At 57.2% G+C, this 26464-nt stretch overlaps 2 protein-coding genes across 5 annotated transcripts in view; one reads left to right on the top strand and one right to left on the bottom strand.

Annotated features, from left to right (window-relative positions):
• Nucleotides 1-2202: 2202 nt before the first annotated feature.
• Nucleotides 2203-10954, top strand: PTMA (prothymosin alpha). 4 transcript variants are annotated; one of them, XM_080603906.1, is made up of 5 exons: nucleotides 2203-2360; nucleotides 6286-6357; nucleotides 7058-7145; nucleotides 9574-9647; nucleotides 10055-10954. In XM_080603906.1, exons 1-5 carry the CDS (start codon nucleotides 2316-2318, stop codon nucleotides 10100-10102), a joined length of 327 nt encoding a protein of 108 aa, XP_080460032.1. In that variant the 5' UTR covers nucleotides 2203-2315; the 3' UTR covers nucleotides 10103-10954. The 4 variants fall into 4 exon arrangements, with proteins under 4 accessions (XP_080460032.1, XP_080460030.1, XP_080460031.1 ...); XM_080603904.1 differs by having other exon boundaries at nucleotides 7058-7151; XM_080603905.1 differs by having other exon boundaries at nucleotides 7055-7145.
• Nucleotides 10955-17930: 6976 nt separating this feature from the next.
• The window catches only part of PDE6D (phosphodiesterase 6D), a 36904-nt gene continuing 28370 nt past the window's right edge, over nucleotides 17931-26464 (bottom strand). Inside the window, exons 2-5 of the mRNA XM_080603901.1 lie at nucleotides 26278-26366; nucleotides 21597-21722; nucleotides 20619-20724; nucleotides 17931-18560 (exon numbers count right to left, since the gene is read on the bottom strand). Coding sequence (XP_080460027.1) covers nucleotides 18479-18560; nucleotides 20619-20724; nucleotides 21597-21722; nucleotides 26278-26366 — 403 coding nt within the window. The 3' untranslated portion in view covers nucleotides 17931-18478. The remainder of the gene's footprint in view (nucleotides 18561-20618; nucleotides 20725-21596; nucleotides 21723-26277; nucleotides 26367-26464) is intronic.

The raw sequence follows: 26464 nt of genomic DNA, 5'->3' as shown, positions 1-26464 counted from the left end.
TCTTCCTCTCTATTCCAAGTGTTTTCGAAACGTGGGAATCGAGCCCAGAGGAACATCCCTTGTTCGCAGAGAAGGCACGCGCTAAAGCCAAGTTAGAGCAGAAGTGCTTTATTTAGGGCCAGGCTTTTTTTTTTTTTTTTAATTATTTCCTTTCCTCTTTCGGACGCAGAGACCCAGCGGCCTCCAGCCTCCGCCTCGGCCGTGGCAGAGGGCGCTGCTGCCTCCAGCAGCGAGCAGATGTCGCAGGGCGTGCGTGCGGCCCCGTCCTTCGCCCGGGCACGTGGAGGAGGCCCCGGCCCCTCTCCTACGCAGCGAGGGAAGCCCTGGCCCGAGGCTCCGAGGGTTGGAGGCCACAGCCTCGAGGTCCTTGAGGCCTTGACCCCGCGGAGGCTGCCTCGATCCCGTGAGGTGAAGGACGCCGAGGCTGAGGAGGGAAGTCCTCCATGGTGTTAATGGGCACCACCTAGCCCGTGTGTACGACTGCATCGCGTGGGGGGGGGGACACTTGGGCCACTTGAGGCCCTTTTAGCCTCAACGGCCAGCTACGGGGCGCGTGTGAGGGGACGAGGTGGGGAGAGGCTGTGAGGCTGCGAGCCTCCATGCCTGCCTCCACACAGCGTGAGGGCAGTCCTGGGGCTTCTCCAGAGCCTCCCTTGAGCTGGGGAAGGAGCCGGGGGAGGCCCAGCCCGCCCGCAGGCAGGAGAGGCGCAGCCCCTGCCCTCCCCCGGGGGTCGCGCCCCGCGCCCCCTGCCAGCCATTCCCAGCTCCGCTCCAAAATCCCGCCGCGAGCCCCCCTCCGGGTTTTCAAACCTACTCCGTTTTAGACAGGCAGGCGCCCCAGCCAATAAGAGGCCGCAAAGCGTCAGCACAGCGTTCGCTCGGCGATGCCGGCCAATCCGCATCGCGCGGGCCCTATATCCCGCCCTCCGAGGACAAGTTCTGCCGACTTGTGCCCCGGCCTGGCGGCCATGTTGAGTGTGGCAAAGGCGCTCCTCCGTCTGGGGGCTCTTCCCTCACCCCCTTACCCCTTCCTCCGCGCCCCTCACACCGGGGACCACTTAGCTGCTGCTCCGCCGTGCCCGCGGGGCTGTCGGTGGCCGCGGAGCGGCTCTCGGGGAGCTGCGGAGCCGTGCGGTTGCCCCGCGAAGGGCTCCCGGCGCCATCTTGAGTGTGGCAGAGCGCCCTCACTCAGCGCGCCGGTGCCCCGTTAACAAGCGGGAGCCCGGGGCAGGGGGGGCAGCCCCGGTCCCCGGTGCCGGGTGCGGGCAGGAGGGGGGGGTCCCGCAGCCGGTGTACCGGCGGGCAGCGGAGGGGGCAAGGCGGGAAAGCACCCGCTGCGTGCCCAGCCTTGAGCCCGCAAACGCTGTGCGTGTGCGAGGCGGGGGTGACAGCGGGGCTGTGAGGCGGGCCGTGTGGTGTTTTTCCTCCTTTTTTTTAAGTGGAAAATAAGCAAATCGCTGGGAATCCCGCATTTCTGCGCGGCTCCCCGCCCCTGCTCCCCCCCTCACCCCCCCCATCCCCACCCCCGCTCGGCGGTGGCGGCGTTGGGGCAAACTTTCCCGAGAGAGGACCCGAGGGGAGCTCCCAGCCCAACCGAGGGAGGGGGGCAGCGACCCCCGGGGCACCCCCCTAGGCGGGCGGAGGGCGAAGGACCGAGTTTTGGGGGGGGGGGGGGGGGGGGCAGCGCCGTTCGCCCCGCATTGCTGCTCTTTATTATTATTATTTTTAACTCTCCTTCTCTTTCCGCCCTTCCGAGCACGCCTCCCGCCCCTCCGCAGGGGCTGAGGAGGAGGAGGAGAGGGGGGGACACGGCCACACAGCACCACACACAACCGCGCGCAACGGGGGCCGCCCGCCGCTCCCCGCCCGCCGCCACCGCCTCACACGGCGGGGCCCGGGGCGGGGAGGAGGAGGAGGGGGAGGGGGAGGGCGGCGGGGGCGGGGGCAGAGCGCGAGCGGAGGGGGCGTGGCCAGCGCCGAGCGGAGGGGGAGGGGGGCGGGGCGTGGCCACGCCGCGCCTCGCCCACGCTGAGGCCGGGCGCGAACTCATCGCCGCAGTGACACCGCGCGGCGGCGGCTGCCTCTTTAAGCGGCCGTGCCCATTGTTTGCGCCGCGGCCAATGGGCGGCGGCGGCGGCGGCGCGGGCGGCCAATGGGAGCGGCGCGGGGCAGCGCGCGCGCCGCCCCCGGCTCTATAAAAGGGCCGGCGGCGCCGCGTGAGTCCCCACTGGCTCGCGCAAAGCCATCTTGGCATTGTTCTGCCCGCGCCGCCGCCGCCCGCGCCGCCACAGCCCCGCGCCCCGCACGCCCCCGCCATGTCCGACACGGCCGTGGACACCAGCGCCGAGATCTCCGCCAAGGTGAGCCCGCGCCTCCCCCCCCCCCCGCCCGTTCCGTTCCCCCCTCCTCCCCCCCCCGCCCCTTATTATCATATTTTTTAAATTTTTTTAACAATTTCGCTTTTTTGCTCATTTCGCTTTTTTTAAAAAAAAAAACGCTATTTTTTTTTTTTAAAATTCGCTCCTTCTTGCCGTTCTTTCTCCGCTTTGAAGTTTACCCGGTGCCCCCCCCCCCTCTCCACTCCCACCCCCCCCCACCCCCCCTTCCCCTCCGCCGCCGCTCGGTTCCGTGGCGGAGCCGCCGCGCGGAGCTCCCCGCGCCCGTTTCTTTGTCTCCGGCGTGCGGGAAACGTGCTCGCCCCGCCGCCCCGGGGCTGCCGGCCCCGCTCCTGCCCGGCCCCGGCCCCAGCCCGCCGCCGGGGGGGAGCTCCGGGACTCGCTGGGTGATGGAGGAGGAAGGGGGGGGGGGGTACCGAAGGGGGGAGGTGGTGGGGGGGGACCGGTCCCGGTAGCCGGCCCCGGCGGGGGGCTGGCGGCTGACAGCGCCGTCAAACTTGAGAGCTGCTGTGCTGGGGGGGGGGTCCCGAGGGGGGGGGTTTGTGGGGGGGTTTGGTGCCGTGGAGGTGCTCCCCCCCCCCGAGGAGGAGGAAGAGGGGGGTGTTGCGGAGTTGGTGCTGGAATACGGGGGGGGGTGTTTAGGGTTTGGGGTGCGGAGCCCCCCCCGTAAAGGAAGGCTTTGGAACCGCAGAGCTGGTTCGGGAGGCGCTGGCGGAGCCGTCCCGTCGGGGGCCCTCTCGGTACGGAGGGGGAGACTGGTTTTGGGGGGGGGGGGAGCTCCGGCCCGGCTCCCGGCAGCGGGGCTGGCTCGGCGGGGAGCGGCTCTCCCGGGAGGCCCCGGTGCGGCTCCCGGCGGCCGCCTTTGTCTGGCAGCCGCGGCGGAGCGCCCGTCCCCCGGGGGCCGCGGGGAGCCGGGCGGGCTGAGCTCCTCGACGGGAAAGTTGCGGGGGAAGCCGGGCTCGGAGGAGGACGGGGGGGAGTGGGAAACGGGGACCGGGGGCGGCCGTGCCCCGGGGGACCGCCGCGACCCGGCCGCTTACCGGGCACCGGGGGGGGGGTAAAGCGCGGCTGGAGGTGAGCAAGAGGGGGAAAAAAACCGTAACGGAAGGAGGGGGGGGGGTAAAGGAAAAAAAAACCAGCCACCGAGCACCGGGTTTTGTCGGATTTCGATTTCACTTCTGTTTCCCGCTCCGCCCGCCGCCCCCGCTCCGGGACCGGTGCCGCTCGCACCGAGGGGGCGCCCAGGCGGGTCCCCCCCCCCCCCCCCCCAGAGGGGGCAGAACCGGGGCCAAGCTCTCCGTTAACCTTCCCCTGCCCTTTACCGGAGGAAGGGGCTCAGCGTCGGGGAGGGGGGGGGGGTTGTTTAAAACCCGTGGCTCGGCAGCAAGGTGACCCGCTCCGGTTACCGGGGCTGGCGGCGGGGCACCGGGCCGGCGGGGAACAGCAACGACGGCTCCGTCCCGGGAGGCGGGGAGGGGAAGGGAAAAGGGGAGGCGGGGGAGGGCCGGGCGGGGGGGGGGGGGGGTCCCCGCCCTGCCCGGGCGGCGGCTCCGCGCCGAGCGCCGCCCCCGGCCGCTGCCGCCGCCGCCGTGCCGCGGGGCGCCCACCACGTGCGGCCCCGAGCGCCGCGCGGTGCCCCCTGGGAGCCGGAGTCCGCTGGGGGACTACAACTCCCGGCGTGCCTCGGGAAGGTGGGGAAGTGGGGGGGGGGGGCGTGGGGGGGGGGGGTGCAGCCGGGGCCCGGCGCGCTGGCGGCCGGCCAATGAGAGGGCGCGGAGAGTGGCGCGCGCTTTTGAAAGGCGGGAGGGCGCGTGGCGGCGCGCGCGGGGCCCCCTGCTGGCGGGAGTTTGGGGGCCGCGGGTGGCGCCGCGCCGCGGGCAAACAGGCTGGGCGCGCCTTTAATTAGAGGCGCCGGCAATTAGCTGAAGAACTCCCGGTGGGTGCGCGGGCTCTGGTCGTGCAGAGGGTGCCGGGCACGTGTTTGTTTGTTTGTTCCCCCCCCCCCCCTTATCCGGGGGAAAGGGAGGCGCTGTGGGCTCCCTGCGGTGATGCCGTTAGCGTGGGCTTCGTGCCCTAGCGTCCCGGTGGGCGTTAAGCTGGGAACGTCTTCGGCGGCCCAGAAAAGGTCAGGGCTGGAGATGCGTCCAGCTGGAGTGCCCAGGAATGAGGTGTTCCTTGACCAGCACGGCTTACTGTTTGTAAGCGGCTCCTTTTCAAGAGATTCATCGGTCACAGCGAGACGTGGAAACTCTGACTGCTCGATGCTCTCAGTGTTTAACTTTGGAAATGTTTGGTCGCTCTCGTGCTGGAGTGCCTGATGCGAGGTAACAGCTGCAGAACGCAGCGGCGTGGTGGGGTGCGAGAGGTTAAGTGGCCGTGATCGGCCTCTGGGTGGTAGGGGAGCAGAGGTCGGTGGCGGTGTAAGAAGTGATGGAGCTGGGCAGTGTGGAGGAGCTGGGCAGGGATTCGTGTGTGTGATAGAAGCGAGAAGGAGCCTGTTTGTGTTGTGCCCCAGCCTCGTAGGATGCTGATTCGATGGGGCGAGGTTTGATCAACAGGTGTGGTAACCCCGGAGCTGGCTTCAGAAGCAGCGCCCGGCCCTGGCACGCGGCGCTGGGGCAGGGCAGCCCGGGCACCTCCGCCAGCAGCGTCCCTGCGTGCCCCTCCGGTCTGTCCCCGTGCCCGGGCAAACAACCCAGTGGTCTAAAACCCCTGTGCCGCTTACCCTCGGTGGTTTGAGCCCTCCCAAAACAGAGCAGCGTTCGCGGCTCGTACCGGGTGGTGTGTTCCCACGAGGAAGTGACAGCGGCTCAGCAGGAGTGAAAGTGCCCGCAGCGAGCAAGGCGGCCGCAAAGGGCAGGCAGGAGGGGGCGAGGCCGCTTGCCGCCGCTGCTGCAGCGAAGCAGGGAGCTGCCAGCAACTCGAAACACCTCGTGGTCGCTGCTGAAGCCGGCCGTGTGGCTGTTCTGGCCCTGGGGAAGGGCCTCTCTGCTTTCCTTGGCTGGGGTAGCGCTTGTGCTGAAGGATCTTGCTCCAGCTGATGGAGGAACAGAAGGGGAGGAGGATGCAAGCAGAGATGCCAGTGTTAAATCCAAGTGTTCTTTATGCGGGAACATAAAGTTGGATCCTCTCAGCCTGTTTGCCGAGCGACTTGGCATGACATTTTGACAGTGATCAATAGCAAAAAAAAAAAACACACAAGCTCTCGCTCTGCTCGTGGTGGAGGCTTGAACCAAAAGTAGCCAGGCCCGGCTCCGGAGCGATATAAAAATAGGCTGCTTCCCCCACCCCATCCTGTTACGCGTAACGCTGTGAGATGGATCCCGGAGTCTCCTCTCTGCCGCTACGAGGAAGACCAGGCGTGTAATGCGCGCCGTATGATTTTCCCCAGGCAGGGCAGAGACCGCAGTCTCTGCTAATGAGTCTCTGGGATTTGTTCCTGCTGTGAAAGCACCGAGCACAGCCGTGGACGTCTGCAGCCCTGGGGCAGCGGAGCCCGTGCGTTGGACGGGGCTGACGGCTCGCCGTGGCATTGCAGGAGCTTGCGTGGACTGTGCTAAGATGGGCAACCAGCCAGCGCCGCTGCTGCTGAGCATATGCAGGCGGCCGGCTCCGTGTGCTCGGGAGCTCGGAGGTGAAACAGAGCAGCCTCTTCTTGAGACAGCTGCGCTCTGGCAAGGCGAGCTCGGATCGAAATTCGCCCCCACGCTCTCGCCTTCCCCAGGAGGAGCCAGAATGTGGCAACCAAATCCCAGGGCGAACCGGTGCGAAGAGGAGCGGGCTCCCGCGCGCTCTAGGACTCTGTTTTTTTTTCCTCACCTGATCCGCACCTTCCCTGACCCAGGCGTCTGGAATCTGGGTGACTCTTCTGCTTTTCTGCTCCTTCCAGGATCTAAAAGAGAAGAAGGAAGTTGTTGAAGAAACAGAAAATGGCAGAGATGCACCGGCCAACGGCAATGCTGTGAGTATGGCTGGGTCTGCAGGGAGAGGCAGCCCTCGCTCCAACGGCTTTTTTTATTTCCCTTCCCCTTCTTGCTTTTGCTGCAAGCTTGTCCCCAGCCCTGCTTGAGAGGGATCCCCTAGAAACGGCACCGCTGTGCTGTGCGGAGCCGTCGAGGGGTTTCAGGCTGAACAGAAGCTCCTGAGCCTGTATCAGTTGCTGTGTGTGCAGAAAGCAAGGTCTGGGCTCGGACGTCTCGGTCCTTTCCCCAAAAGCCATGCTGGGTTGTATCTGGTGCAGCCTTCTTTCTAGGCACTAGAGAAAGTGGGGAGGGGGAGGGGGGGCAAAAAAAAAAGTGTCTTCAGTGTTACAACCAGTTGAATGGGGAAACATGTTGTGTACAAGCAAACCGGTTGGGTTTCTATTTTTAACGTGCTTGGGGGAATTCACTCGGCTGCATTTTAATGTGTCACAAGAGCCTCTGCAGTCTTTGTCTTGGCCTCCGAGCCGCAGCCCCGAGTTACTATAGACCTGATCCTTCATGCCCGGGCTGTCTGCGTTGTGTGGAGGCAGGCAGGAAGCGAGACGCGCGCCTGGGGCTCCAGCGGGCTGGTGCTTTAGGAAGGAAAGGTGGGGACGTGCGCTTCTGCTGAACATCTCTTCCCCCTTCTCCCTTCCCCAGTGCATTTTTTTTTAAGTGATGTTTTGTCTTGCCAAGGAGAACGAGGAAAATGGAGAGCAGGAGGCTGACAACGAAGTAGACGAAGAGGAAGAGGAAGGTGGCGAGGAAGAGGACGAGGAGGAAGAGGGTGATGGTAACTTTCCTTGTTCCCCCTGCCCCCGTCCCACGGCTGCATCCTGGCTGCCAGGCCCCCGGGGAGCCGCGGGCACCATCTCCCCCTCGCGGCGGCCGCGGGGCGGCTCTCGGCAGCCTGGTGCGGTCCTTCCCCGCTCGCCTGAGCCCGCCAGCGCCTGGGGAGTGAAGTCAGCCTTGAATCCCTTCCAGCAGGTTGAGGGCAGATTCCTTCCTCCCTCCTCTGGCCAGACGGCACCGTGCCGCCGCGCTGAATAAGCGCCTTAGCCGTTCCGCGCGAGCAGTAAAACCTGCCCTTGACTCCTGGGATCGCCACAAACGCGAGCGGGGCGGGATGCAGCCAGCCCTGGCGTGCCTGTGCCTCGGCCGCGGAGGGCGGCTCACCGTGCTGCTGCGCTGAGGGGCTGGTGCCATCCCCTCGTGTGCCGCCTGGATGCTGTGTGCAAGCAGCCGAGGAACCTGCAGCTCAAACTTCCCCGTCCTCCAGTGAAGCTTTTGAACCTCCCCGGTCTGCTGTCCTGGGTTTCCCTGCCCTCCCCCTGATTTGGGGTTTTGGTGGCCGTGAGCAGCAATCCAGCAGTGACTTCCCGAACCGCTTCTCACACTCCCCACTTATTTTTTTCCACCCTCCCTAAGATCTGCTTGGATGAACGACGTTTGTTTATTTTTATCCCCCATTAAGGCTGGAAGGAAACTGTTCTTGTTACACTGGAATGAACTTGAGGCCCTTGATGAGCTGTTACTAGGTTAATCCCCCGTGAATTTTCGGTTAAGTGCTGACCTACTAACCTGGCGGGTAGTTTTGCGGGAGAGGGCCAGGGCAGGTGGGGTTGGAAATCAAATAAACATCAGACCAGCACCTTTTGGGGCAGAATGTAAGCGGGGAAACCTGCCTCCGGCAGGGCGGTGCTCTGCTCCTGGCTTCTTGCTGCCCTCTGTGCCCTTTGGGGACAGTTTTGCCAGAGGAGCTGGGAGTGGTGGCCCTGTTTGTCCCCAGGGCCTTTACCCCCGAGGACGGATCGGTGCGGTCCCGATCCCATCTACCTGCAGCTCCCCTTCTGGATGGAAGAAGGGAAGCCTTCCCCTCCCCAGGCAGGGAGGGGGATGCGTGTGCCGCACGCGCATGTGTGCGGGGTGGAAGTGTTGCCTGGATACTGCTGCGAGGAGCCCGGGGAGCCGCGGTCCCGCAGCGCCAGCCCCGCTCTTCCCAGCTGGCAGAGCGCAGGCACAGCTTGGCACCTTCCCCTGGCGGTGCTGGGAGCCTGTACCTCGCTGGGATCCCGTGCAGGATCTGTCCCCGGGCGATCCAAGCCCCAAAACTGCAAATCTGAAGGCAGCGAGCACCGCTTGCATCAGCTTTTTTCCCTACCACTTGTGGGCAAACTCCATCCCCGAGTCGGCCAGCGGAGGGGAGCCCGAGGGTATTTTCTTTCTCCTCACCCTTCTCCCCGTCCCATCTCATAATTTGCTTTGCCTAAAGCAGCTCAAAGAACTAAAAATGCCCCCAATCAGCTTGGTGCCGTCACCTGACGGGCTGGCCGGCCCGGTGCATGTGATGGCCGGCGGGGCGCTGAGCCGCCCGGTGCTGCGAGCTAATCCGGGCCCTTCCCGCGGCGTGGGGCACGGCGTGGCCGAGCATATGCCAGGAGAGGGGAAAGGAGGATGGGCTGACCTTAATCCCCCTCTGCCTGTCTGCGCGTGGCTCGTGTGGCGGTTTAAAGCCAGCTTTACTGGCCTTAGCGCTGGAAGTTTTAGTAGGGTCTCGCGTTATGCAAGGCGCTCTGAGGCAGCCGAGTGATTTTTCTTCCTCGGGGGGCCTCTGTTCTTGCCCCTAACTCCCCAAAACCGGCCAAATATGATAGATTCTCGTTCTGATCCACTGGCCTACTTGAGCTCAAAGTGGGTCAAAGCCCAGAGCTCTCGGCTCATCCTCCTCCTGAGCTGCAAGATAAGTTTGGTAGCGTTTGTTTCCCGTTCTGATAATTAGAAAGTGTTCTGACTCAGAACTAATACGTTCTGGCTCTCTTAACTCATTAAAGATGGACTAATAGCTGCAAAGGGAAGCAGAAGTAATCTGGAGCGGTTAGGCGGAGCAGCCACTAGAAAGAGGTTTCCTTTTTTATTTTTTTTATGCGCTGTGATCTCGGAAGGTGTGGATTTTTTTTCTATGCTCCTGTTGCCTGTGGTGCGAGCACGGCGTGAGCCTGGCCTCACGCAGCAAAATCCCAATTTTCCCTCTGCTGCTGGGTCAGGTCAGCTGGGGGTTGCCCTCAAACACCCCATCCCCTTGGGTGCCCCCTGCCCTGGGAAGGCAGCTGAGGAGAGGGGGTGGTGGGCCGAGCCAGGATTAAACCCCGAGGAAGGTTGCGTGGTGCTGGAAGCACGAGAGGGGGCTCACGTTCCTCCCCGTCTCTCCCGTGCAGGCGAGGAGGAGGACGGCGATGAAGACGACGAAGCTGAGGGAGCCACAGGCAAACGGGCAGCTGAGGACGACGAGGTAGGCAGAGCAGCCCCGCCGAGCCCCCTGCGTCCCAAGCGGGTTTTGGGGCGGCATCCTCGGGGTCGGAGACGCCCAGGCTGGGTGCCGGGATGTGGATCCTGCCCGAGCGCTTCCTGCTGTGTGCCCCTGGGGGATGCGGCCCAGTTCCATTTATACGCTGGCCTGGTTAGCCAGGTGCTTGCTGTGGTGGCGTGGAGCCCTGCTCATCCTGGGTTTGGGGCCCCAGCGCTGTGGCGTGGGACTGGGCAGGGGCGCTCCGGCCCCCGAGCCAGCTGCGAGAAGTTACCTGCCGCAGGGAACGCTTCTGGTGTTCTGCCTTGTCCCTGCATCAGCAGAGGGACCCGAAATCCCTCTGCCCGCCCGGGTGTTGCCCCCTCCCCTAACAGCTTCCCTTTCCCCCTCAGGACGACGACGTCGATCCCAAGAAGCAGAAAACCGACGAAGATGACTAGGCAGCAAATTATTATTATTTTTTTTTAAATAAGGAGGAAAACAAACCAACAAAAAAGGCCAGCGCGTCCTCTTCACCCTTGGGACCCCCCCCCTCCTTCCTCCCCAGCCCGCCCGACGCAACCACCGCCCCCCACAGCCCTTCCTCCCCTATCCGCCGTGGTCATCCTCACCAAGTAGAGTGAACCCCCGTCCCCGGCCCCCCGGCGCGGCGCTGCCACTCACCGAGCATACCGAAACGATTCGCCCGTTAGCGGGGAGAGAAAACCCCCCTTCCCTTCCCCCCCCCCCCAGCCCCGACCCCCCACAGACCCCCTTCCCCCCAGGCACCAAAACTTCAAGGCCCTGCTTTCTTTCTTAAAAGTACTTTAAAGGAGAATTTGTTTGTATTTTTTATTTACATTTTATATTTTTGTACATATTGTTAGGAGGTCCGCCATTTTTAAGTGATCTCGGATTGACCAAAAGGGGGGCTTTGAAGTGTATATCTCTTGTTACCTATCTCTGACTTTACTTGTGGTGTGACCAGGCCCAAACCATTATCTCAAAGGAGAATAAAACAAAACCTTGTAAAAAAAAAAAAAAAAAAGACAAAAATGCAAAAAAAAAAAAATTACAATCTTATTCTGAGCATTCCAGTAACTTTTTTTGTGTATGTACTTTAGCTGTACCATAGATCGTGGTTTGTATGAGGTGGCAAGGCCAAAGATAAAAAGGTTTTTCTTTTTTTTTCTGTCTATGAAGTTGCTGTTTATTTTTATTTTTTTTTCTTTTTTTGGCCTGTTTGATGTATGTGTGAAACAATGTTGTCCAACAATAAACCGGAATTTTATTTTGCTGAGTTGTCCTAACAAGGCTGCCTCCCAACTGCTGCTTTTTGTTTTAGTTTTCATTTGTTTTACTTTTTTATTTCTTTACTTCTCCTTCTTTCTGTCCTTCGTTTCTTTGGTTTTGAGTTGGGCTGGGGAGAGTTTGAGAGAGGCTAGAGGGGCGTGAAGTGGTGGGGGCTGTGGTTGGGGCTGTGACATCCCCTTTCAGGGCAGGAAAGGCAGCGGGATTTCAGAGGTCTGGAAGTTGCTCTGAAAACTGGGGAGAGGGACAATATTGCAGGATAGTTCTTGCAATGCCTTCAGGTGGGTGTCCAGCCCTGGGGGAGCAGCTCCTGGGGGCAGCTTAACTCTTGGAGGAGCTGGAGGAGGCTGCGGTGGGGCTGTGGGAGGTGTTGGGGCTCTGTCTGTCTGCTTAAGCACACCCCAAGCTCAGCCTAGCCATCTCGCTTGGCTCCTGACCTTCCAACTAACCTCTCCTCGCTCCTCCAGGGGTTTGGAGCTGAGGGTGACCTGGCCAGGCATGTGGGGAGCATCCACGGAGCCTGCCGGGTGCCTGTGCTGAATCCTTCCCCACCTGCAGCTTGCTCGAGTGTCCCATTCCCCTGCTGAGCTGACCTGTGCCAAAACCTCTCCATCTGTTTCCTTCTCCAGCACTTCTAATCACAGGGAGCAGTGTTGAGATGCTGGGGTTGATTTTTACTTTAAAAAACAAAAAAGGGAACTGTGGTGCAGTTAATGCACAGGCTGCGGTTGCCGCAGCTCTGCCTGGTGCCAGGAGCAGCCAGGTCACTTACTCTGTATTTACACCAAGTGGCAAATCAGCTCAGAATCTTGCCCCTTGTCCTTAATTATCCGGCTAATCGTGCTACTGGCTGATAGCTTATCAGATTTACTGCCTTGATTCTCAGCCTGCATCCAGCCACACTTGTCACCTGGCCAGGTGATGGGGTGCTCGCGGCAGGGCCGGAGGCCAGCGATCGCTGCGATCAGGGGGTGCCAGCGCATCCCACGGGGGTCGTGGCAGTGTAGGGCCGGCAGCTGCCTCGCTGGGTGCTGCTTTGTTGAAGAGCCATGCTTGTGGCCCTGTCTCGGCGCACGCACGGCGCTGGATGCCCCCACTGCATGATCGGAGCCGGTGCCTGCAGATTTGCAAGGCAAATTATTCAAATAACGCCTGCAGCAGCAGGAGCTGCCGAGGGCAGGCTCCGCGTCGCCGAGGTGCCGTGATCCCACACGCGCACCCGGGCTCATGGGGCCGGTGCCCTGGTGCTCCGGTGGCGAGGAGGGGTGGGATGGGGGCAGCCCCCAGCTTGTGGCTCCAGGTTCTCCATCCTCCATCGTCTGTCCATCATCCGTCCTCCATCCTCCGTTCTTCGTCCTCCATCCTCTACCATCTGTCCTCCGTCCTGCATTATCCGTCCTCCATTCTCTGTCCTCCATCATTCATCCTCCATTTTCCATCCTCCGTCCCTCGCCCCCAGCACCGGGTGTGTGTTCAGTCCCTGGGCACTGTGGGCAGCCCCCTGCTGTCATGGCCCTGCCAGGGCTCTGGCGGCCCCCCCGTGTCCCCGTCCTCAGGAGGGCAGCGGCTGCCCCAGCTCCGGGCTGAGACCGGGCACAGCTCGGTGCACGGACCCCCCACCCGCAGCCAATCCCCTTGCAGCAGCACCACCTGGCAGCCAATCGCCTGCTGCCACCTGTCCTTCCCTTCGCTCCCCCCCCACCTCGCTCCCTCCACCAATCACAGCCAAGCAGCACCCAGGCCTGGCCAATCACAGGCCGCTGCTGGGAGCCCCCAGCCAACCGCGCGCTGCCACCTGGCTGAGCCTCCCGTGGCGGCAGGCTGACCAATCGCAGGGCGGGGGGCTGCTCCGAGCCAATCCCGTGCCAACATCTGTCAGCGGTGCCGGCCAGTCGGGGGCAGCCACGTCCCACCGAGGGCTATAAAGGGCGGGGGGGCTCCAAGGTGCCCTCAGTGGTGGGGTCTGCGGGTCCTGGGGAGGACGTGAGGCGATGCGAGGCTGGGAGGGGGGCTCCCGGCCTCCCCTGGCACCGAGATCCTGGGCTGTCAGCCCAAATCTGAAGCACCGAAGGGATGAGGCGCTTGGAGGCCCCTTGGGATGGGGATTCCACGTCGCATTCGGCTGGGGGAGGCTCGTGTGGGTCGTGCTGGCTGAAGGCGCCTCTGAAGATGTCTTGGGAAGGGGCTCTGTGATGAGCCGGCCTCCACCCCGGAGGAGGTCCTGGTGACCAGAAGCTGCATGGCTGGAGGTGAAGAAGCCACCATGTGCCTTGGGCAGGACGTGTGAGGCTAGCCCCTCACCTGGGCCTCCACTGGTCACACGCACACACCGCGTGGTGGCAGCCGGGCCTGTGATCCCGCTGGTCCTAGAGGCCACTGAAGGGAACGATGGAGGCTGCTCCGTGGCGTGCTGATGGGCTGCCAACCACTGAAGGCAACCATTAGGAACGTCAGGAGGGCTGCAGGCTGCCTCGGGTGAGCCTGTGAGGGCTCAGGGCCTTGCCACGCATACGGGTGACCGCCTTGACCATGGACTCTGCTGTGGCTCGGCCTCAGCTGAAGCGGCGGTGTCCTGCTGCAGCTGGGTGGATGGAGAGCAACTTCCACGTGGTCAGCCTGACGCCACGCACCGGTGGAGCCGTGACACCAACCGTCAGCCACGAGCAGCAGAACCACGGGGCCGAGCCCAACGCCTGTGGGCAGCTGGACAGGGTCTGCACCGGTAGATCCATCTCCTGCCCGTCGTAGGTTAGGACCCGTTTAATCCGCTCAAGCCTGGCGTGCGCCCAGCCATAGCTTTCATTCAGCCTCATCCAAACACTTCTAGCCTCCTCGTGTTGCATCTTGACAAAGCTCCACGAAATCTGGAGCACCCTGAGGGGTCGGTGGAGAACCTGCCTGTGGCAGGCGCAGGGCTTGGGCTCCGCTCTAGACACGGGCCGGGGTTACTGGTGCAGTCTGCGTCTGGGATGAGCAGATTTACTGGTATCTACTTCAGAGTCTGACAAGTGAGACTGCCCTCCAGGCACGGCTCCTCAAGATCACACAACCAGAAGGAATTTTGAGGTGTTGCTGTTGAAAATAAACAGGCCGAGCTGTTGCTCTGGCAGAGAGATCGTCACCTGGCCTGGGGCGTGAGGTGTCCCTGGGGAGCAGCCCCTTTTGGAGGGGGCTGAGGAAGTGTGGGGCCCGTGGCTGGTCCTGGCCCGTCCCAATTAGCCAAGAAGTGCCTCGTAATGGCTTACAGGTGCTTGTGCGTTTGCCCCCAGGGCTGCCCGGTGCAGGTGGAAGAGCCCAGCCCATGCTGAAGGGCAGGTGTGGAGGATCTGGTTCCCGTCCCATCCCCAGCTGCCGCACGCCCCATGGACCCTGAGCCTTGGTAGCTGTGGTCCTGGACCCCGAGGAGGCCCAGCTGGATGCGGTGCCCTGCTGCCAGCCCTCCCCGTGCCGACTGCTCCCTGCCTGAGCTGAGCTCATCCTCCCCAGGGCAGAGGTAGGGCTGCGGGGACCCTGTCCCCGAGGAGGACAACCCACAGTGAGTCAACCACCCTGCCCTAGTCAGGGACAAGGACCCCTGGAGAACCAAACCCTGCTCCCATCCCTGCATCCCCCTTACCTCTGCTTATTCCCCAGGAGGGGGGACAGTCCCCAGCCCAAGGCCACCGCGCTGTCCCCACACGTACCCCCTGGGCTGGCTCTGGTCATACCCAGCCCAGCTCAAGGGCTGCTCCCCCCGGGGGCAGATCCCACCCTGGGTGACCCGGGGGCCTACCTGCCGCTGGTGGCTGTCCTTCTGGTGGCTCTCCCGGAGTCCCCAGCCGCTGCGACGCCCCGAGACGGCGTCCGAGGGCTCGGCAGGCAGCGCTGTGCAGGCGTTGCGCAGTCTGGGGAAATATTGCTGTATTGCAGCACCATCTAGTGCCGCTGCCTGGGGAAGCCAGACACCACGGCGCTCCCACGGGAGTCACTGCAGCACCGTGGGGACAGGCCGCGCTGGCCCGTGTCCCCTGGGGCAGTGCCACCGAGGTCTTCCCGCTGGCGCCATGGGAAACCTGGGACGTGGGGGGCTCTGCTCCTCAGCTCAGGGACAGGCAGGGAGGTTAGGGTGGCCACGTGCTGCTTTCGGTAGCCCTGAAGCTGTGGGGTTTTCCTGCCTAAATCCCGCACCAGGCACCCCTTGGGACCCCATGGTACGCCTGCCAGCCTGGAGCAGGCAGAACGATTCCCCCAGCGCCCCTGCTCTGTGCCGGGGAGTTCCCTGCGAGGACGCGGTGAAGTGTCTGGGGGTGCAGGGCATTTCTAGAAGCTGGGCAAAAATCTCATTTCTTGTCCCCCGTTTGTCCACGCTCAGCTTGTCGTCTCCCCTGGGCACCTGCCACGCTCCTACCCCAGGGTGCTGGGAGAGCAGCGGTGCCTCAGCCCCTCTCAGGAGGTCAGAGGCTGCCCCAGCTGTGACAGGCACGTGCCCGGCCACATGTAGGGGTGAGCTGGGTGCTGAGCCCCAACGGGGATCACACCCAGGTCCCACAGCACCGGGGTGGTGGCAGATGGGGCTTCTCTAAGGCAGAAATTGGGCACTTTGGGCTGAAAGCAGGGCCTTTGGCTACCCGCCTGTCTTCAGAAACAGATAGGAACCGCAGCAAGTCTCTAGGCGGCCCCGAGGTCTGAGTGATTTGACGCCTCGCTGGGCTCTGCCCACAGGCTGCCCAGCGGCCAGGGAGTGGGATTTCGTCCCCCTGAGAGGGGACAGAGGGACCCAAACCTTCCCGGCCCACACGCGCTGCCCGTGCCGGCCTGCTCCCGCGGAAGGTAAGAGTAGCAACGCAGGCACCGAGCATAATGTGGCCCTGGGCTGTTTGTGCACCTTTTGTTGGCGGGTAACCCCGGTGAATCAGACAATTAGCCACGTTAGGGAGGCTCTGCTCACCCGCCCAAGCGTTATCGGGGCAGCTTGCCAACCCAAGCCTGTGCCCGGCTCTGCCAGAGCTCAGGGAGCTGGGAGCCCCGGGGGGTAGCGGAGGATCCAGCCCCGTGCCCCCGCCGCCACACGTGGGGGTGAGGGTTTAGGTCCCCCCCTTTGCTGCAAGCCTGAGGCCCATCGATGGGTGCTTCTACTTGCCAAAAGCCATGCCCGTGCCTCTGGGAGCCTCCCTGGGTGGCTGGCGACGGGGGTGGGCGTGATGGCCCCCCAAAACCGAGCGGAGAGCTCCCTTAGGGCCGAAGCCTGTTGCGTGTCACCCCCTGCCCGTGCCGACGTGGGGGGCCGCCTCCCCAGCACGTTCCCTGCCCCGCGGCGCTCGCAGAAACAAATGCCTGGTGCGTGCCGGCGGCTGGAAGGCGCTCGCCTCCTCCGCGGGAGCTGCGGTGGCGGCCAAACCACCCCGGGCTGCCAGCAGTGAGCCGAGGGAAGCGGCCGCTGCCGGCTGGGAGTAACCACACGGACGGTTCCTGCTCCCCGTCGGATGGTGATGGCTCCAGCGAGCGCCCAGAGGCAGTGGGTGCGAGGAGCTGTGCAGGGAAGGGCTCTGGGTGGCGAGGGGATCCTCGCCTGGTCCGGCCGGGTCCTGCTCCCCCCGAGCTGTCCCCAAGGAGCTGTCCCCATGCGCGGGTGCAGGCTGTGGGGAGCATCCCTGCCCCGGAGGTGCCAGTTCCAGGTGGGAACGTTTTTTTGTAAATGAAAGGGGGAATCGCTGCGTTCATTCCACGGGTCGTGGCAGCGGTGACGCGCGCACCCCAGACCTCCTGGGCGCTGTGCCCAGAGGACCCCTTGCAGTGCTGCTTTGGGCAAAGACCCCAGTCTGAGGGCTGCCAGCAGCACCGGGCCCCTCTGATGGCATCTCCAGATCAGGGAGGACAAGGAGGGGACACCGGAGGCTCCCGTGACAGAGCAGCTCCCAGCGTGGCCCCAGGTGGTGGCCGACAGCTCCTCCAGAAGCTCACAGTCCGCCTAGGATGCTCTCCAGCCCGTGGGGCCGTCCCCATCCCGCACAGCCCCGTGGGCTCGGTTCCGGCCCCTTCCAGCCCCACTGGGCCCTTCGCTGTGAATTTGCTGCCCTGGGGGCCGCGGCACCAGGCACTGGGAGGTGCTGGGGCGAACTGGGAGAGCCTGGGCCGGGGGCAGCGGCGGCTGCGGGCTGCTTGCAGCGGAGCCACCGGGGGGCGGCCGTGCGCCAGGGCTGCGAGCCGAGGCTCGGAGGTACCCAACCTTTTGGTTTTATCATGGTTTTGGATACCGTCAAGTCACCTTAAAAAAAATAAGTGTGCTTTTAACTCCCTCCCCCAGACAGCCAGAGGCTGAATGTGGGTCTGAAACGTGCCTTGAATCCCCCTGCGCCTCCCCCGAGAAGCTCAAGCCCAGCCGGTCAGGCTGACCAAGGTGTTGTGTGATCATAAAGCTACCTGTGAGGTTTGAGAGCAGAGGCCGAAGACACACTCTTCCAAGATTTATGCTTGCTAGAATGAATAACAGGGCAACGGGGAAGAGGAGCAGTGTGTTTCGTGAAGTCTGGAGTAGCAAAAGTGCCTCCAGGTGTCATTAAAGTCCCGCACGCAGGGGGGTGTTGGCATCAGCAGCTGCAGCCACGGATGCGTTTCGGGGAGCAGAGCCCAGCGCAGGACCAACACAGGCAGCCTCAGGGCAGTTCGGATTTTCCAAAGGTCTGAGTGTCCCCAGGAACTTGGAAAGCCAAACAGAGAGCGGTGCTGCTCAAGAAACCCGCGGCTGGGCAAATGGGACGAACCGCCCCGAGGGAGTAAGGGACAGAAATGAGACCAGGGAGAAACCCTGCCCACGGTCACAGCAGTCAGGGAACTTCTCCTGCGCGTTCAGCTGTGGGAAACGCAATTTAACAAGGCCACGGGGGCTGGGGAAGAAGCAGGGGCGTGGAAAGCCCTGTGCTGCTGCTGGCTGGAGTGGGAAGAGTTTGTGTGTGCTGTGAGGCGCTTCTGTAATCGAAAGAAAAATGCACAGAACCAACATTTCTTCCCTTCTTTGGACGGTAGGAATGTTTTAATTGAGAAATTTGTTTTAATTACATTAGGTGATATCACAGTCTATTTTACAAGTTCGGGGTAAGAGGATGTGTGGACCAGTTACACAGAAATCCAGTGAAAGGATAAAAACCTACAACATGAGAAAATGAAAAGGATAACTTAACCCCCCCCTGGAACGAAACGCGTTGAGAGCTGGGTGTGAGTAGAAATGGGAGGTTATACCAGGTTCCAGAGAAGTACAAAGGATAAAACTAACATAATTTACAGTATTGGTTCTGCATGACCATTGTTTGCCCATTTTCAGAGACAGCCTCTATTCCCCAACGCACCGCCGAGCAGATGGTCCCGTCTCTGAGGGTTTGGTCTGGTCTTGTCAGAGGAGAAAGCAAAATAACGATGGGCAAAGGTCACAACCCGCGTTGAGCTGGTCCCCAGGGTCACTGCCTACAGGAGTGTCTTCCACTGGATAGTCAGGAGGTTCTGCACCAAGAACTGTATGGAGGAAAACTAAAACAGCTCCAAAAAGCCCCATCTCAAACGTAGAAAAGTCTCACTCTGGAAGTGCTTACGAGAAGGTCGTCATCATAGAATTTGGTTTCTATAATAACATTACCACTGCGGAGGGAAAAGAGGAGAAAAAAGAGGTATTAGAAGAGCACAAAAATAGTAAAAACCGGCTGCCCCTTTCAATACTATCACAAACTCAGGCTGACATCTTGCTCCCCGTATCACTAGCTTTAGTTTAGAGCCCCGTGCAGTGAGTGCCGTGTCCCGATCCTGCGGCCATCAGGGTGAAGGATTTCTCCACTGCATTCCCACGTGGAGCAGTTCCCCCCATCCCTACGCTGCCGTCCCCCTTCTGGGCTCAGTACCATGTAGGCTGCAGAGTGCTCACAAAGAGCAAACTTCTGCTCGCTTCTACTGGTGAAAAACCAGCAACGCATGCACCTTCAGCCCCCCCCCCCCAATCAATTCTGAAAATCAATTAAAGTTCTTTTTTTTAATACCCCAACTCTGTCCCCTAGTGTGGAGCTACTTCATCCAACCTGCCGTTTCCCTCAAGAAGTGCTTTAATACAAACGTACAGCCGTATTTTATGCAAACTGTAATGGAAATGTAGATTTGGGTGTGACAAAAAGCTCTGGTGAGTCAACTTGCTGGCTTTGGGATTCAGACAAAGGTGAGAAGTTTTCCTTTGGGTCACAAAACCCCTTGGGATTTCTTTGGGCTAGTGATTCTCCTCAAGAACGACTTTAAGAAGGCTCCAATAGGAGAGAGACACTGCCCACTGCAAGTGGACAGACTCCAGGGAAAGAACGGGACACTGGAAAATCCTCAACGTCATTTGGGAACTGGACTCTTAACGACTCCCAGTCCAGAAAAAATGACGTGATTTCCTGAGACGGTCAATACCAATTGTCAGATGTCTTTGTTTCTTTACTCTGGGTCCTGAACTGGCACCTCCTACACTGACTGAAAGCCACCAGCCCTGGGAGCCAAGGACGTGTGTGGCACCTACAAGCTCCTGAGCAGGTTGTGTCAGGGAGCACGTGCCTAGCACCAATACTTTCTGCTGAGCCCGCTATCTCTTTGAAACGTGCTGTGAGTAGAAATCAGTGATGGCGTTTCCCATCCCAGTGCCTTCTCTACACCACTGGCTTTCCTCCAGATGGAACAAGAGGGAAAACGCTGGAGGGGGAGGTCTTCCAGAGGACACAGTGACCTTGTGGTGAGACTAGCTGCTATCTGCCTCGTGTTGGCACAGGGATTCCCATACCCTTCTGTCTCTGCTGGCAACACGCTCCTTGTGTGCGTGCCAGCACCCATCTAGCACCGCATCAGCCACAGCAGGGAGGGTGGCCTTTTGTCCGTGAGTACAGCTTCCCAGGGGCTTCCCTCAAGGAGCTTCCCTCAAGGAGCTTTGTCCTTCATCTCACTTCTCCCTCACCTCACCAAAGCTCGTGCCTTGCTGTTCACAGTCAGAGCGCTGCCCAGCACGCGTTACTCTGATCCAAGTCCTAGAGGAGCGCCCAGAAGTCAACATGCAAACCGCGGCCAGGACTAGGTGTTTATGAGGGAAGCGTGTGAATCCCATTATAGATTACTGTAAAATGACTGTTTCCTACCTGTTAAGGGTATTTTATCCTCAGATGCAACTCCATATGACTAAATGCATAGTTTATACTCAAATGTAAGGACACAAAGCTTGACAAAATGGTACAGTGATGGAACAAACAGTTGAGCAGCTCCCATGGGTGATATACTGCCTGAAAAACACCCACCTTGGACAAGATTCAGTCTCCAATAGCTGGATTTGAAAGTGGTCCAAACATCTATTTTTGTTTGCCCATTTGGATGTTAAGGGGTACTAAGTTGCAAAGCATTTTTAAATCCTTTCACACACCACCTTTCAAAAAAATAAAGCAGCTCTAATAAAGGACCAGTTCCAGTTTCTCCAAACTTTTATTGCTATATTAATGCAAATTGGACCTATGGGAAAGCAGGTAATGAGGTTGGCTTCGCCCCTTTTATCTCTCAGAAGCTAATAGCAGTGAGGGTGACTCAGAGTCGGTAGCAGCTCCCTCTCTTCATTCCCACTGTGGCCCCCAAGGAAATGTCATGCACTGCTTTTTCTTTGCCTGCTCTCAGATTCTGTAAGCCCAAGGCACTCACGTTAAAACGTTAGCTGGCATCATCTGTGATTCAGGTGCTGCCTCTATCAAGGACTGCCAAGTGTTTGTGGAGTTAGGAATCACAAAACCAAATTCAAAGAACCATTCTGCAAAGTAAAAAGAAGATTCTGAGGCATTTGAAAGAACAAAAAAGTAATCCACAAATGGTCCTTTTGCTTTTCACCTGACAGGCTGGGGAACTCCCTAAACTGTCTTACTGTGGTGCCAACATTTTACATTTACATTACTTTGTAAATTTTAATTTTACATTACAACTTAAAATGCACTGAACCCTGCCCTCCTCCTCATGTAGATACTCCCTTTCTGTATTAGCTGATGGAAACGATAAACTCATGCCACTTCCTTAGCATTCGATGGAAATTCCATCACACCTCATCGGGAACAGGGAAATCACATTCCCCCTCTCGCAGACATCCTGCGGATCCAGTTCAGACGAAGCGTCCAACTGGCTGCCCAAAAGACAAGGAGCTCAATGTTTATCTGCCCCTCCTTCCCCCAGATTAGGAGTAATACCGCAGCCAGGGAGATGAGACATGCTGCGTGGAGCCGCGGAAGCAACACCCAGTGGCACTGCTGCGCCCAGAGCAAACCAGAGGCTCCTTTAGTCCAGCCTCCAGCCTGGCAGAGGCCAGCACAGGGTGCTTCTGAGGAAGACGCATGAATCCCCACGATGTGTGACACTGAAATAACCTGTTTCCTAGCCTCAGGCAGCCTGCGGTGGATTTATGCCCTGAGGCATGATTACCCAGATTTTTTGCTTACATAACAAAGTGTTAATACACTTATGAAATGCTATCCCTAATGCTGTGGCCCATTAGTCCTGACAAGATGAGTGCTTCAGTGCCACTCTGAAAAATTAAAATTACTGCGTTCAACCCATTTTAGTTCCTCTAATCCCCGCGACGCTGGGGTTCACTCCCTGCGCTGCAGCAGGGCCGCACGCAGAGCAGATGCATACCTTCTAGACACTGCCCTTTGAAATAAACTTTCTGTTCCAGTCGGAATTTTTCCATTTGTTCTGCTGAGGAAAAGTTTAACTCCCGAGACACTGCTTTGCATTTCAGGATTTTTTTAGGAACTCGAGCTGTCAAACAGATAAACAAGCATTATTTGGACACAATAAAACAAACCCAGCTGCTTCAGGTGAAGAGTATATACAGTATACTTGTCAGGTGCTATTAGAGAATACTTTGAAATAAGGATTAGTGCAGTACAAGATCGTAGCAGTAGGAGAAAAGCAAGCACAAAGGACTTTCCCTACTTTGCTTTTACATTTGCAGGTGTGAAATCCAAACCAGGAATGCCCAGAGCCAGGAATGAAACTGGTGACAGAACCAGGAATACTACACTGACTTCACAAACTACTAGCTCTTAACTTTCTATTACAAAAAAAAACATGGCTCTTCAAGTCAAAATATTGAGATGCAACTTAAATTTTTACTTTAGGGAATGTGCTGAAGATCACACAGCCAAAGGGCTGTTCGTACATCAGGCACGTTAATCCTTCTCACTTCTTCTTCTCTTTCAGACCGGGCATCCCCAGCAAACCACAAGCAGCTGCTTCTCAGCCCAGCGGCACTGTCTCAGCCATCTCCTGTAGCTCTAGGAAGCCATCCTGGAGAAGCAGATGAAACGCCTCTTCCCTGAGCGTTGAGCCCCACGCAGGCAGAAAAGCCAGCAGCAAACAGCACGGTTTGCGAGAGGCAATCCGAGATGTCTGGGCTCTTGCAACGGGTGAGATCTCTACCTATTAGATATTTCATATGGCTTTTTTTTTAGATGTGTATGGGTAAGAGAAGGGGCAGTTTGGGGCACAGATTAGTACACTGAAAGGTCCAAATCAGAAGAATAAGGTTGGGGGTGGGGGAACCAGTATACTAAAAATCTCCCAAGCCTGTCATACTTAAGTGGTGCGATTGTACATAATCCTTCCTGCGTACCAGAAAATGTTTCATGTAAATCTATTAAAAATAAAGAGGGGAGGGAATACAGCTGGTACGTGCTTTATGTGCCAAACTAGTCCTAAATGGAAAGGCTATCAAAACATCCATGAGCAGACAGCAGGCTGCTGTTTAATAAAAGTAAGAGTCTTCCAAACGCCTGGCATATCCACCTAATGTAAAACAGTTTAATGGAGCAGGACCTTGCTATGAGAGCCATCTAGAGAGCTGGAGGGCAAGGGAATGCAAGCTACTGCCTATCCCATGGAGAAGTACACAGTCCATGGTTTGCCAAAATAAAAAAATAAATAAATAAAAAAGAAAGTTAAAAGTGCAAGAGAAGAGTTTTAAATGTAAAGCGCTCTAATTATTTTTAGCCTTTTTTTTTTTCAGCCTGGAAATCTGCATGGCACCATGCTTTACTGCCCTCACAAGTACAGACTCCAGCCTGTTGTGAATAAACATCCCTTTGCAGTTAAGTGTAAAATGACTTGTTAAAACTATTCTGCAATTTAGTAATTAAATTTCTTTCATCCCCAAGACAAACTGCTGAGAAGGTTTGCTTTAATATTGTAAAACTGCAAAATAAAAGGTTACTTTTAATAAAAGTAGGACTGTGTTGTCTTTAAAGCCTCGATCTAAGAGATTTTAATTGATATTTATACCATCAAGCTGAGAGTTTTCATTTATTTATTTTAAACACATTTTACTTTCGTACCTCTTCTTTTCTGTTAAAAAGATAGAAGAGAAAGAAGTTTGATGCTCATCAGCTAGGACCACCAAAAAACACCGAAATGCAGGTAAGCACAGACTTTATCCTAAATGTACTACTGTTATTTTTTAACCAGAGGCTATATTTATTATATCTGCATGTTTATTAAAGCTTTTATATAGCTAACGTACTAATTCATAATTTTGATACTTAACTCTGTAAGAAAGTGATGGGTGACACATTTCTTATTTACTAAACAACTCATTTGGGGCCAAACAGTGTTTAGTCAAAAACTGAAATTCAATTAGACCATCAGTATTGTTTTGTTTTCACATAGTTTAACAAAACTATGTGACATATTTGGGATATGTTAAAAAAAATAAAAAGCTAGTTCATCCAAACATACTTTGTACTTAAAACTACATCTTTTCTTAGAGAATGAAAGGATTATTTGTATTTCCTGAATGAAAGGGACTGTGGGGACTGGCAACAACTCTGGGGACTCTACAAGTGCTGGATGTCACCCGCTTACACCTCGCTTTGTTTATGTATTGGAAGATAAGAAACTTTGCTGTTTCCCATCTCCCAGATTGCCTGCCAGTGTTGAACGCACTGTCACCGAATTGAGCTAACTGGGTATATGGAAAAACTCCTGCTATCAAAAGCTGATTTAACTTGTTGGTAAATTCGACTTCCAGGTACTCAGGCAGTGATCTGCACCACATTCAGTGGTTTAGCTAAGGCTTCAGCAGCAATCTAATTGCACATTAATATTCTTTTAATTTAATCTAAGCAGTAAGTTTGGGTATTAACAGAGCATAATGATTTGAAATTTAAGAGTTAATTTTAAAAATAAATTTGTACTTAAATATAAATCACTTTTAAATTAAATATAATTCATTCACTCTGCTATATATTTGATTGCTTGCTATGTCTAGACTGTGATTTGCCCTGAAAGGCCACAGAACATACACACGTACAAGTACAGTACAATGACTTTGAGACATACATGGCCTCCATTTTAAAGCAATTATCCTGACTGTTTGCCCTCACTGTTTCTGTTGCAAGACTCTAACAGAATCTCATTTCCCCACACCTTCTAATTCACGGTCAGATTATCCTTCTTTGCTGGACACCTCTCTCCTTTCCTAGCATATTTATTGAGAATAATCTAGCCATCTCAGCCTTCTTTCCTTGCTAAGCTATACAAGAATGGCTTTTTTCCTCTCTTTTCCGAAGGAGGACCATCCTCCCACCCTTCATTTTTTCAGTGGCTTTACCTAACTGCTCTTCTCCGCACCTGCTCAAGTTTACAGTCATCCATCTTTTAGATGGATGACTGAACTGCACACCAGATAAGGTCTGAACAATCCCTCGTACAACGGGCATTAATCTCATGCCAGAATATGCTTTAATTAATTCCCCAAGCTCCTCTGATGGAGGTGAGTGTTCCTGTTTTATATGTGAGGAAAATCTGAGACGTGGTGAGGCTGATCTGACTTGCCAAAGTGAGAAAGACGGCAGGAAATGGGGCAACACAACGAACACTCACGAGCGCAGCTCCAGTTGCCCACTCTGCCCCAAAGCACACCGTCCTGTGGCTTACACTGAACCCAGGCGGTGTCAGTCTGTTGAGACAGAGAGAAGAGGCTTCAAAGACAAGCCACGTATTCATGTGAAGCTTTTGCAGAATAAAATCTGTGAAGAATGGGAATTTTTTTGGCTGATTTTCTTCTGCTTTTGAAAGTTTGATTCCTCGTTTCTCCTGGGTGTGCTGTCAGGTGCTGTAGCGTGCCAAACACTGTACAATTATTTCAAGAAGGCAAAGTATCACTAAGCCACAGTTCAAGAAATTTAGCATTACACTGATGAATTATTGCATTTACTTTGGAAGTTGTATTTCAATTGCTTTACTACAGTCGTATTTGAAAGGGCTGGAATGTTTTTCTTTAATATAGGCACCTTGTACGGTGGGTGTGAGGAACTGTCTGTTAAGGTCTGTTTCCTATTGACAAACCTGTTTGCTGTTAGCGGTGGCATGATATTAGGAGTACGGGTTAGCAAGGCTGAAGGCGACAAAGCTTGGAAAATGCTAACCACTGAGTCACGGCTTGGCCTTCCCCCAGCTCTGACTTGCCTCCTCCATTCCTGGCATCAGGTCCCCCCCTTAAGCTGAAGCAACCTACTCCTGGTCCTAAAAGTGAACTAGGACTGCAAGCCGGAACTCAGTCCTTGACGTTTAACCAAAAATATGTCGATGCCAGCATCACAATTAAATGATCAAGTTGACTCCACTTGCTGGAGATCAGCTGCGTGACACTCACTTAATAGGAAAGTCTTCAAATTAATTCGGTGAGGTCAGGCTCTTTGCAGAGCCAAAGCAAAGCTCTTGGTAAGGGACATTACCTATCACAGTGCTTTGTCACAAAGGGGATGTGTAAGGGACAATGGAGTCCTCTGCCACACGGCAAGGACAGAAATGAAAGGGCACCAGGCTGCAATCACAGAGGACAGCAGAGCAGAGCAAATGCAACACGTATGCCATTTTAAAGGAGAGGGCAAATTCAGTGCAGGAGAATATTAGGTCAGCTGTGGCCGGAAAAAGCAGAAACTGTGTATGTTTCTTCCATGCTGGTTCTCCATTTGACCTGTACTTTGACCAAACCCTGCTCCGTTATATGGAGAAAAGTCCAGATCTCTTTATGCTTTTCGTTTTGCAACCAACACCTGACCTAGCAAAGGCCAGCTGCTCATTCCTTGCCCAGCTGAGCTCCCAGCCGAGCGCTGTTCAATGCGTCCCCTTCGCCAGACACTGATCCATCCCCACCCTTCCCCACACGGCCCCGGGTCATTGTGCTGGAAGCTGCTAAGGGACTGAAGTCAGAGCCAGGACATCTGTCCTCCAAACACGGGTACGCCAGCAGCCCTGGTGACCCAGACGTGCAGCACGGCCCAGCCCCCAGACGCACAGCAAGGCCACACAGTACCTTCATGCTCCACTCCAGGTACAGACAGATCTTCTGTTCCTTGCCAGAGGATTTTCCCCGTTTCTGCATCCCGAAGATTCATCCAGTTTCTGATTGGGAAGCACTTAAGGAAAACAAGCTATCCACATTCCGAAATGCCGTGCCCAGTATTCTTTCTGAAGCCCTAAAAAAGGCTGCTCCAGCTGAG

This window comes from Anser brachyrhynchus (assembly GCF_964034855.1).
Source record: "Anser brachyrhynchus genome assembly, chromosome: 9".
In the NCBI taxonomy this organism is placed as follows: Eukaryota; Metazoa; Chordata; class Aves; order Anseriformes; family Anatidae; genus Anser; species Anser brachyrhynchus.
This window is presented reverse-complemented; position numbering and strand designations above follow the sequence as displayed.

Excerpts from the sequence above, each read along its gene's own strand:
- PTMA (XM_080603903.1), top strand. The coding sequence starts at position 2,316 with ATGTCCGACACGGCCGTGGACACCAGCGCCGAGATCTCCGCCAAG. Across the intron at positions 6,358-7,054 it reads CACCGGCCAACGGCAATGCT|GAGAACGAGGAAAATGGAGA; the intron begins GTGAGTATGGCT and ends TGTCTTGCCAAG. Across the intron at positions 7,152-9,573 it reads CGAGGAGGAAGAGGGTGATG|GCGAGGAGGAGGACGGCGAT; the intron begins GTAACTTTCCTT and ends TCTCCCGTGCAG.